The sequence below is a fragment of the Sinohyriopsis cumingii genome, chromosome 3 (assembly GCF_028554795.1).
Source record: "Sinohyriopsis cumingii isolate HCF-2022 chromosome 3, ASM2855479v2, whole genome shotgun sequence".
In the NCBI taxonomy this organism is placed as follows: Eukaryota; Metazoa; Mollusca; class Bivalvia; order Unionida; family Unionidae; genus Sinohyriopsis; species Sinohyriopsis cumingii.
Window position 1 is genome coordinate 55,943,088 of NC_142963.1, and position 13,089 is coordinate 55,956,176.

Below are 13,089 nucleotides of genomic sequence, written 5' to 3' on the forward strand. Positions count from 1 at the left end.
TTTGGTAAGTGGGCTTCTGATCAAGGAGTTGCCTCTCTTTAGAGTGACCTGGACAGCCATTGTAGATTTATTTTATGAATACACATCTATGATGAACTATTTAAATGTAGATTGAGCTTGTCATAGGTGGCAGAGTAGTCTTAAGGTACTCACCTTTACAGGTCACTCTCACATCTTACCTTTGTCCATGTGAGTTTGAGTCTTGACGCAACCAACATGGGTGTGTGAGACAGCTTGTTACTAGCTTTCTGTGGGTCGGTGATTCTGCCTGGGATCGTCTTGGGTTCTTCCTCCACCATTTATGCTGGCTACCATATGTAGCCTATCAGGAGCTGAAAAATGGCATCAAGCACCACAAAATTAATATTAAATACATAATTAAGATGTGTTGATTCATGAATAGAAGTTGACAGTTATATAGTCATCAGTCAGAGAGAGACAAATTATTCTTCATGCTTTATCAAAGCAGCAATAATACATACAGAAAACTAAATACATATTTTTACCCAAGCTGGTAAAATAATGGGTTTGATATAGCTTAGCAATATGTCAAAGGCACAAGGCTATTCATGCAAACAAATTCCTTCCTCTGATTTGGAACAAAACATGGTTTTCATTTCATACCCCTCTCTCTTCATTTACACTTTTAAATATTTTTAACTATGCAGTGAATGATTTTTAGAAATATTGAAAAATATTGTGATTTATGCAAGTTTAATTCGGTTCATCTAATGAAATTGACTAGAAGTAAGAGAACTTAAAATAGTTTCATTTCGGGTGTATGCTACAGAACTGTGGATTGAACACACTTATTGAATGCCAGATCATGCATGTAAATGGGTATGCAATGAAATGTTAGTCTAATGATTATTTGTGGTATTTGACCTTTTCCTGGTGTTGATCAAACAATGAATAAGGTAACAAATATATTTACCACACTGTTGGTTTCCACATGCATATAATTCTGGGCAGAGGCAGTTGTGTGATGTTAAGTATAATTGCTTCAATATTTAAAAAATAATTAGAAACGTGTCACTTTAATTATAAACGATCTGCTATAATAGATGCATTTTTTTACAAAATTAGATTTATGGCACTTCTAGTCACAAGACCAAATGTGCATGTGTTATGGTCCACTCCATCATGCAATCTCATTTGAGAGTTGCTATTTACATTTACTTTTTGACAGATTGCATCCTGGCATGAAGCTTTTTCACATCTGTGAAAATGATGCCAATCTGCCAATCAGTATGGCTTTCTTACAAGAAACAGAAGAAAAAAACCCAACTTCAAATGACATCTTTTTAAATTTGATAGAAAGTATCCTAGGATTTAGCACTTTTAAATTAGCCACCATTACTGAAAATAGAAATAACCTTTAAAAGACTTCTTCACAGGAACCAATAACAAAAAATTGACCAAATTTGAAAGAAAGTATTCCAAGCACGAAACTCTTTCACATTTGTTCAAATGATCATTTTCTGCCATAAAATGTGGCTTCCATTACTAAAGTTAGGAAAAACTTAAATGAATTCTTTTCAAGAATTGTTCAACAGAATTTGAGAAATTTACAGCATCATGGTATGAACATTGTTACAGTATGGCTTCTGTTACTAAAAAAGAAAAAACAGCTTCTCAATAAGCACTCTTAAGAATTTGACCATATTTGAATGAAATCATCCTGACATGAAGCCATCTCAGATTGTTTCAAATTGCACTGATTTGCAATTGGATATGGCTGTCATTACTAAAGATGGGAAAACTTAAAATGCAGGCATGCCTACCATCCTGGTTCCTCCATATTTGTTACAGAAAATCTGTTTAATAATCACTGTGTTCCAGAAATACTAGTTTCAATTGCATGTCCTAGAATAAGTAGCATGAAAATTTTTAAGCTAAACAAGACCTGCAATATAAAAACAAACTAAAAGAAACGTCAGTGCACTTGAATGTAAGTTCATTTCATTTCATTCATCTCCAATTTCTAGATTACTGCCTGAACATACACTGATTTCCAATTTATCAATCTAGATTCTCTGGTGGAATGGATAGTGGGTATCCCTAAAATTTGTGCCAAGTTAAGAAATCCAAATATGGTTGTTGTTATATTCTGACAAGTTATGATTGTTTCAACTTCAGAACTAATTTTATTTTTCATTATGTTCAGATATTAAAACAATCTTAAATAAAGCTAATGTGATAAGTAAAAATGTTCAAACCTTCATTGAAAAGAAGGTGAGTAAAGGACACCGAACTTGTGCAACTGATGATATAATTGTCTGGTTTCCTGCTTTGCATGCTACCATGTGTTGCACACCTTTATATGAAGGGTGTCACACTGGAGGGAACTAGACTAATGGTAAAGGACAGTTGGATATCCTCAGAGTTGATCCCTACTGTTCTGTAGTGCATAGCATATTTGATCATGTCAGAAGAATAGAGTGCTTATAAATGGCAAATAAACAAAACTCAAGTCATTCAGATGAGGAATCGTCCAATAAGAAATCGAAAGATAGTAAAAGTCTAACCAAGAAAGCTGTTGTGAAAAGAGCCCAGACATATAAGAGGGAGTAAATGAGAAGTGGTCATTCATTAAGCTGTGTGTGAAGGGTATTATGTTTGCTTTTTGTGAAATTTGCCAGTTGGAATTATCAATAAAATCTGGCAGCAACAGTTAGTGGCAACATCATGTAGTCTCAAAGAAACATGTGAAAAACACTGCATTATGGCCAAAAAAATCAAATAACTTATAAAAAATTACTGGGTTTTTTAAAGGTAGGAAATGTTGAAAACAAAGTGAGAAAGATTTAAGAAATCTTGTGTTTCAGTCATATATTCTAGAATGAATGTGTTTACTTACAACAGCCATCTATTCCACTTTTTATATTCATATCATAGTAAACCTGAGCAGATGTAAGTTTTTCAAAACATGGAAACTGGTACTTATCATATTTATTTTATTAGTAATGAGAAGACGGACAATTGTACTGTGACAATATTTCAGAACTGAATTGCTTATAAAATTTGCCCCTGAAAATAAAGGTCTGTCCCTTTTGACGTGCTACACCTCTGAAACGCTAGTTTTACGGTGGGCATATCAGAAAATGACCAAAAACTGCTCAAGAGAATGTGACAAAAAATCACAGAAAGCATCAGTAAAGGTGTTTCAGATTTATTAAAATGATGCTTCCCAAAAAACCCATAGAAATTTCGGCCTAACTTAGCACAGAGCATCCTGTAATAAAAGCAAATATTGCCAATCTCCATCAGGGTATGGCTGTCTAAAGTTGAAACAAAAGTTTAAATGGCTTCTTTCATTAAAACATTCTGAACAATATCACATATCCAGTATGTTCATGCAAGGATGTCACTGAACAAGACTGGATTCATTGATACATGTTTTTTGTTTTAATTCTAGTGAAGAAATACATGGTCCAAATTGACAAGACATTTTTTGCTTTTTGGGTTCAAAGGCAGAGAATGATGTTTAACACAAATATCTTTCATGATTTATTATCTGGATAGATTGGAATGTATGATATTTTACATGTAAACATACAGTTTGGGGTTTTAAAACAAACGAGAGTTGTAAAACCTTTATCAAATTTCTTCAAAACTGCTGCAAAGAATATTTTGACAAAATGTGAAAACTTTCTGGCAGGAAGGTCTTATAAACCTGGAAATAATGATGAGCTGCCATTAAATTTCGCTGTATAACTGAAACTCAGAATGTATAGTAATTTGTCATCTAAAGTTGCTTAACGTACGAAGACCAAATTAATTAGGAAACATCCGGTATGAATGCTTTCTAATTTTGAAGAAATGATGCTGATCCACTATTCAATATGGCTTATGTTATGTAACGTCACCCTCTTACTAAGAGGGGTGGTTAATTGGAGTTGGCTGGCGTTATCTAGGGGATAACCTCCCTTGATTTTATAGCCTGGTGTTGAGCGGATAGATAGATCAACAGAGAAACTGCTCTTGTGGCCTAGTGGTTAGAGTGTCCACCTTGGAAGTGGGAGGTCGTGGGTTTGAACCCCGGTCGAGTCATATCAAAGACTTACAAAAATGGTACTAACAGCAGCCTCGCTGGGTGCTCAGCATTAAGAGGTTAGTGTTAGGACTGGATGGCCTAGTGTCAGGATAATGTGACAGGGTGGGACATCATGCTACATGTCTGCGGCATGATGCCACAGTGCTCGACATCACTATAAACTGCCACATTGCAGACATCGTAGCAATATGACTGAAAAGTTGTTAAAGCTACGTTAATAATCCTAATCACACACACATCAACAGAGAACTGAGTGAGCAAGAATGTTGGGAAGAAATAATACAATATGAGCCCCTTAGACAAGAAAAATAGCAAAATTTAATAAATAACAATGAATACTGGCAACTCCAATTTGACCTAAGTTATGTCAAAAGAATTTAATAGCAGTATCTAATTTGGATTTATTTTCATCATAATAGCGAGTGGTGAAATGAGTGCAATGTCCATGACTGATTGTTGTTGTTGTTGTGGGGTTTAACGCCATTTTTCAGCACATGATAGGCTATGCATGACGGCCAGTAATAATGGTGGAGGAAGAACCTGGGAAAACCCCAGGAAGAACCACTGACCCACTAGAAGCTACTGGCAAGCTTTCTCACATACCCACATTAGCCGAATCCTAGACTCAAACCCACGCAGACAGAGGTGAGATGGCAGTGATCCGTAACGGAGAGCGCTTTAGACCACTCAGTCACTCGGGGCCCCCCATGACTGATTGCATCACCTTCCTCTCTGGAACCATGTATCACGTCTTCCTATTCTCTCTAGTCTTCCTATTCTGAACTCTTTATCTCCTTCTGGACTTCCTTGTCTTATATTCTCAACATCTCTTTCTGAACTTCCGTCTTCGGACTGTCCCATCTCTCCCAAAAAGCTGTTTCCTTAAAGGACAAAATCACCCCTAAATCTCTATATGGATCACTTTCTATACGTACATAAAATTCCCTCACGTTACTCAAAAGCATAACTAGCTATCCAAACACTGCATAAGTTCTGACCTTATTTGATAGATCATCACTCTCGCTTCACAGTGACCGACCATAAATTAACACATGAGCGGTGTATCTAACATTACTGTATCTCTTTACCTATGCTACCACATGCTCGATTACTACTGCATAAACTACTGCATAAAATTCACACATTTCTAGCTCACAGCAATCCCTAACCAACAAGATTATTTAAACATTACAAAATCATTGATAAATATGCAATTATCGTTAACTCACGATAATCAGTATTGTCCTAACAGACGAAGGAAATTATTTCATATAACCCTATGAAATCCTACACATATGAAAGTTTGGATTGCATTCATTCCATCAGTTCTATCAGTGAACTAGTAACTGTAAAATTAAAGAGATAAATTGCATAACAATTCTAGCAGCAACAGATTGCCATGAAATTGAATTGCTATGCCCGGTCAAATCACAATGAGTCGTAGATGCTGGGGTTTCAAGTTTAACACTGACATGGGGTGGGGGTGGGGGTGGGGGTCTGGGGGTAGTAAGAGGAAAGGTTGATTAACATTTTAGTACTCAATGCATTCAACTTTAAGGTTCAATACTATTCAAAATTCAACACTTTACTGGTTACTGGAAATAAAAATCCTTTCAATGGATTTCTAGAAATAACTGCTCAACAGAACTTGCTTAAATTTCACTAAAGCATCTTGGTATAAGGCCTTTCAGGTTTGCAGAAATAGCTCTATTCTGCCGTCTGGTATGGTAGCCATTACAACAGAAAATAAAACTTACGGATGTTAGAAAGCTTTGTGCTAACCTAGACTGCTTGGCCATCATTCTTTTGGGTTTTAGGTATATATTAGCCAGATGGGCAGTTTGGGTTTTAGGTATATATTAGCCAGATGAGCTATCTTAGTCCCATTTGGGTCACATATTATATATTTCTAGTGTCATCAAAATGTAAAAAGGAACATTACGGTGTAGATGTCTACTGTATTATATTTCAGGTTTTGCCGGAACACCAGGGTATCTTTCACCAGAAGTATTAAGAAAGGATCCTTATGCAAAACCAGTAGATATATGGGCATGCGGTATGTACTAATGTAGTTAAAATAAATGCTGTTTCACTTGAAAATGAACTGTGATGTCAGAATTCCTGCACTGAGCACTTATGAAATTATTTCTTTGCTCCCTTTTGTGTTGGGAGGTTTCTACTTTGGAGGTGCATTGTCTTCCCCAATATGGTTGTGCTGAATGAATCATATGTAGAGATGTTCTTTGAGACTGATTTAACCACATCCTGCATTCTAGATCACTTAAATTGTCAGTTGCAGAGATAAAGCTGGGTACCACTAAAAATTTCTTTACCGTGGTATTTCTGAACATATTGCAATACATATCATGGTGTACTGCAGTTATAGTAGGGACCAGTAATTTAATTTTCTACGGCTGGGGACCTGAGATTTTATTTTAATTTCAAGTTGTCACACAGCTGAAAATATATCTTTCTTTGATTTTCAGCAAAATAGCACCATGTTGTACCAATTACATTATTTGAAAAAAATATCTTGGTAGAAAATAAAATATCTCACAGGCTTAATTTTTCTCTGTTTTAAAGCAGAATTCTGCTTTTCTCCTGACTTGAATCATATTTTTCTTGATATAGTCCATTTTTTTATATCATCTCTGATCCAGTTTTTAAAAAATGGTATGCCTGGTCCCATTTCGCAATGACCCTTGTAAATTATTTGTTCCTTATATTGTTAGCACACGAATCTCATAAAGAGTATTCTGATTGGTCAGATGTTTAAATTCATCCAATGAATCTTTGTGTAATGGAAACTGATGGCAATGGAAAGAAGAAGCATGCTTGCAAAACATGGCATCCCGAGTTGTTGAGAGAGACCATGACACGAAAAGTTTAGATAAAGGTTTAAAAAATGTCTGGAAATGGGAATGGCTGCCCCTCAATACCCCATTAGGGGAGGACCCCCAAACCCACATTAAAAAAATTTCAGCTCTTTTTATGGAAGACCAAAATCATATCTGATCTCAGCTCATTGGAAAAACGCAGTGTCCCCCCCACTGAAAATTAAATGGTCAGTACATTGTGGTCACGATTTACGCGATGGTTATGTTTTTGAAGTGCGTGCATAATTTGAGATTTGCGTAAATTGGGATCATTTTCTCTGTATAAATTCAGTATGTTCAAATTAGGAGATGCTTCTGCTAGTTTATTAAAATGAAAATAAAAAAGTTTTCATAAAAAGCATAGGGAAACAAGCTTAAAACATAGAAATATAAAATAAACCCATGAAATTATGAATTTTAATCAGTAGAACATATGTACATGTAATTAAAAAGTGAAAGTTGCATTCTACATATACTTTCACTATGGTTCAAATCATGCTTTATCATGGCAGTACTCTGACCAGCTTCATACCTCTTCACTACTTCAAGTTTAACCTCTAAAGAAATAGCCTTCCTTGGTCTCTTCGGATTAGATACCATCACTAATAATGTTCCAAAATTGTACTGTAACAATAAATTTGTACATGTACATACATATGCACAATAAACAGAATGGTGGAGGCGTAAGAGCTGGGCATTTTGGGTAATGTTTGCGTGCGACGGTGGCACAATCTATATGTATGTGAGAGTTATCTCAATAGTAGCAATCTTTCTCATCTCATTAAATTTGTAAAAGAGCCTACTAGTATTTGGAAATTTCTGAACTTTCTTACTAATGAGAACTACTAAAGTACCCAAATAATGATAAAATACTGTGATATGTACCACCCCCCCCAAAAATACTGGTAATTCCTTTCACCTCTAGCCAGTGACATCCCACAGTATCTTGTAATGGAGAAATGATGATAGATGAATAAGGGTGTATATCAGAGGCTTGGGCTTCTAGCTCAATTGTATTTGTGTTCCTAAGTTGTTTTCAATGGCTCTAGGTAGCTGGGTGGTCAAAAGTGCTTGCCTTTACTGATCATTGCCATCATACCTCTGTCCACATGGGTTCAGGTCTCTGGCTTGGCCACTGTGAGAATGTTTGCCAATAGTTTCCTATGGGTTTGTGGTTATTCCAAGGGATTTTTATGTTTTCTTCCTTTACCAGTTATACTGGCTGCCATGTATAGCCTATCATGTGCTGAGAAATGGCGTTAAACCCTAAACAACATGCAGCTGTTATTTTCAAGTTTCCAAAGCATGATACTGAGGGCTTCATCATGAGTTGGTGGCAGTGCCGTAGCTCAGTTGGTAGAATGTCACAGTTATAATTCAGGTGTCATGGGTTCAGTATTTACCTATGTCATGTCTGTCGGTCCATAAACATTCTCATTTCCACGGCATAACTCTAAAGACTTTCAAGGTATTTCAAAGTATTTTAACCAAACATAGTATGTCAAGCAAGTTGCAGTCATATTTGTTTGATACTTAGAATTTTCTGCATTTACATTGTTGTTTTACATAACGGAAACAAAATTTAGCATTTATATACCAGGTTAGTACAAAAAAATAGACAAGCGGTGGCCATATAATGTATCATTTTTTAAAAACTATGTTAAGAGTCGGACACTGAATATTCAGACTTGAGTCATATGTATGAGTTTTTGAACTTCAGACGTTGGAAAATCAGACTTGAGTATTGTGTACCATTATTTTTTTAACTGTGACAAGATTCAACCAGTGGATAATCAGGCTGGAGCCTTACCTTGACTTCAGCCAGTCATATATCCAACTTAAATAAGTACTGAATGTAATTGTCTTCTTGAGAAATTCTGTTCTGATCCAAGATATTGTGGCATATTTCTAGATGGCAATAGGATTATTAATTGGTTTAATAAGACCACAGGTAAGAAAGATAACATTTCAGCAACAAATTATCAAGTAATGATGTTATAATGTGTTAGACTAAAACCATGTATAGGATCAGTTCTGTAAGGAAAATTAATGCAAATATCTTCTGAACATTTTATTTCAGTCCTGATTTAACTGTATAGATCCACTATTTTATATTATGCACACCTAATTGGTACAGAAATATCTGCAATAGATCCACATGTTTCAAAATGGAAGACTGATATTGTCTGTATCATATATTAAGAAAGCATGAAAACTTTCTGTGTGTATGTATAATTGTACTTAGTGTTATGCATGTTAGGATGGAGAGTTTTGCTGATTTCAGCTTCTGGTGGCAGTGTTTCGAGAGAATCAAGTCTACTACTTGGGGATCAGTAAGACTTAATTGGTGGAAAATACATTGATGGTTTTCACCATCTTAACTCATTTTCGACAAAGATCTCTGTTAATACAGCTAATCATTTGTAGCACCTGATACATGTACACGGTTATTTGCACCACCATCACAGCATACAAGAGACTAGGTAGGTGAAATACAGCTTGCTACAGTGAGTGTAGAGGACAACTAGTTGAATGGTAAATAAATTGGATCAGTATTTCAGACTACTTGAACATGAACTAGATTCTGCTTTGAAATCCTAGTTGACTGTTTTTTGTCCAAATACAGTTATTGTAAGATTATAAATAAATATTTAATTTGACTCTTCTGTTTATTTTCAGGAGTCATTTTATACATCCTTCTGGTGGGTTATCCCCCTTTCTGGGATGAGGACCAGCACAGGCTTTATGCACAGATCAAGGCTGGAGCATATGATGTAAGGGTTTAAGGATTATTTCTGTGAACCCACAGGGTCACAAATACTATTTTGTTATTCTTGTATCAATGTAGAGCAACATCATATTTAGAGGCACCATTATAGAATTACTGTATTTTACTGCTGTGCATGAAGTAGATAAAAGTTTTACAGTAAAAGCCAGATCCAGTTAACATTTTATTTGTAAACGTATATGATTTCCTTGAGGGACAGTCTGATGGTACTGATGAATTTTGGTTCATTCTGTCAGTGGATGGAATCGGCACAGCAGGGTTGAACAATTTTGGCTGCGATTACTAAAAAGATTTTTACATAAACCTTTCTTGAGTTGTGATCAAAAGTAACTTAACACACTATGAACAAATTTGATAGAATGCATCCTGTAATGAGAGGGTCTTTCAAGGATAATAAGAATTATGTCAATCTGCTATTATACATGGCTTCTGTCACTAAAAATAGAAAAAATATTTAATAACATCTGGATAAAAATGCTCAGTGGACTTTCACCAAATTTGGCAGAAAACATCCTAGTTTAAAGGCATTTAAAATTTAAACGCAGTATGCCAATCTGCCATCAGATATGGCCATTGTTGCTATATAAAGAAAAATATTTAAACAGCTTCTTTAAACAATGCAAAGCATACACCAACATTGACAATAATGTATCCTGGCATAAAGGCCTTTCATTATTGGGACTGCCATATGAATTACTAAGACAATCTCCTACTTATACACTCGCACATCATGGAATTGAACCAATAAATTCCCATCATATGAAGTCAATGTTAGTAGAAGATTTGAAGACCGTATTACTATGCAAATAGACACAAGTCTAATTTTTATCAGCTCAACTGGTCATAGACCAGAAGAACTTTTGGGTGGGTCTATTGTCCATTGACCATCTGTCATGTACAGTCTGAAGTTCATCTGTCCATTAGCACATGTTGTCGCCACTTTTCCTAAACTATCAGGAGGATTGCATTGTAAATTTATACACATTTATCATATAATGGTTTAGTTGGTCCAAAATAAAGATGCGGCTGCTTGGACATCTAGTATGCCCTAGAGTGGCAGCATGAAAATCTTGTTACTGCTTCTCCTCCTGAATTGGTGGTCATATAAACATCAAGTTTCACTAAAAGACATTTTGTGATGTCTAGTTGGTCCTTTGTGAAAATGGTGTAAGTCTGACATCAAATAGTGCCACCACAGCAATCATCTTGAAAATCTTATTATGGCTACTCCGCCTGAATGGATGGTCATATCAGTATTAACTTTTCACTGAAAGACTTATGATTTCTAGTTGGTCCTAAATAAAAATGGTGCTGATCTGACATCCAGTATGGTTGCCACAGTAGTCATTTTGAAAATCTTCCTATTGTTACTCCTTCTGAATGAATGACCATATCAGAATGGGGTTTTCACTTGAGGATTTCTTTTGTAGTTGGTGCTAAATATAATGATACCTATCTGATGTCAGATATGGCTGCCATGACAGTCATCTTAAAATCTTGTTATTGCTACTCCTCCTGATTCGATGGTTTTATCAGTATTGGGTTGTCACTAAATGACTTCTTACCATATCTACTGCTCCGGTGGCCTAGTGGGTAGAGCGTCCACCTTGGATATGGGAGGTTGTGGGTTCAGTCCCCAGCTGATTCATACCAAAGACTTACAAAAATGGTACTAACAGCTGCCTCGGTTAGTGTTTGGGCTGGTCATCCTGGTGTCAGGATAATGTAACTGGGTGGGACATCATGCTACATGTCTGCGGCATGGTGCCACAGTACTAGACATCACTATAAACTGCCACACTGCAGACATCGTAGTGATATGATTGTTAAAGCTACGTTAAAAAGACAAATCACACACACAAATTACACGATATCTCTAGCTGGTCATAAATTAAGATCATGCCAATCTGAAATCCAATATGGCCACCATGGCAGCCATTGTAAAAATTGTATCATGACTACGTGAACAGAAAGTCATATTGATGCTGGGGTTTCACCAAAAGACATACAGTGACCAGTTGGTCTTTAATGAAAATGGTGCTGATCTGATGTCCAATATAACTGCCACAGCAACCATCTTAAAATCTTGTTATTGCTACTCCTAAATGAAGTCTTATCTTGAAAATATTATTTCTAGTCCTTGCCAAATGGATGGCATAGTAACATGGGGTTTTCACCAATTGGCTTCTTTTGATACTTGGTTCTAAATGAAAATGATGTCAGTCTACATCAAATATGGCTGCCACAATGACTATGTTAAAAATTTTGTTTTTACTACTCCCTCAGAATGGATCATCATTATGACGGGGTTTTCACCAACACCCTTCTAATGATGTCCACTTTGTCCTCAGTGAAACTGCAAAGCGGACATCCAATATGTTTACCACAGCAGATAATTTGAAAATCTTGTTATTACTGAAGAATATTAAAGATGGTGCTCAGCACTTGACAGTTAAAAGAAAGAAATAGTTTTATCTTGAATTCTTGAAAATACTTTTTGACCAGAAGGGTATCAGTCCCTTTGGACTCATGTTGCATGCCTAATTCGACTCTTCCTTTTAATTTATAAATTATAATAAAGCTATGATTCCTCAGCCGAGTCATACGAAAGACTTACAAAAATGGTACTAACAGCTTCTTTGCTTGGCGCTCAGCATTAAGTAGTTAGTGTTCGAACTGGTCGCCTGGTGTCAGGATAATGTGACTGGGTGGGACATTATGCTACATGTCTGTGGCATGATGCCCCAGTGCTAGACATCACTATAAATTGCCACACTGCAGACATCATAGCAATATGACTGAAAAATTGTTAAAGCTACCTTAAAATTGATCTAAATCACACACACACGCATGCATGCACACACGGAGAGCTATGTTTCCCAAGATCAAGATCATTTTGCTTTCTCACTGAGCAGCTTATACATTTGAAAGTTTCTCTCATATAATTTTAGGATTTAAAATTGTGGGTAAGTGTGTGTCAGAGAACATGGATCTTACTGTTAATTTCAGAACTGAATACATATATCTAGTTTACGATTATTGTTATCAGTTCTTTTCAAATATTTTTGATTGCATTGTCAAGTAGATTATGATACCATTATGGGTAAAACTTGGACTGTTTTTAATAACTGCGAATCTTGCTACACATATTAGGAAAATCAAGCCCCACTTGCTTCTTTGATTGGCTTGCATTAGCAGATAACATGATAATGGTTTTTTACACTGGTGTCATTGTCATAGACAGTTTTGGAGTATGTTGTAAGATTGTGTGGTTAAGTTTTTGGAGGTTTATTGAACGTAACCTCATAGCCTGGTTTTCAGGTGAAATATAATATTTCTTGGGAATCCTTTCTATATTTCACCAAAAA

At 35.8% G+C, this 13,089-nt stretch overlaps 1 protein-coding gene across 7 annotated transcripts in view; it reads left to right on the forward strand.

Moving 5' to 3' along the window:
• LOC149802889 (calcium/calmodulin-dependent protein kinase type II subunit delta-like) overlaps positions 1-13,089 on the forward strand; it is a 298,291-nt gene that overhangs the window by 182,053 nt on the left and 103,149 nt on the right. For all 7 annotated transcript variants that reach the window (XM_089952362.1, XM_089952367.1, XM_089952361.1 and 4 more), the window contains exons 8-9: positions 6,030-6,113; positions 9,613-9,707. In XM_089952362.1, coding sequence (XP_089808488.1) covers positions 6,030-6,113; positions 9,613-9,707 — 179 coding nt within the window. The remainder of the gene's footprint in view (positions 1-6,029; positions 6,114-9,612; positions 9,708-13,089) is intronic.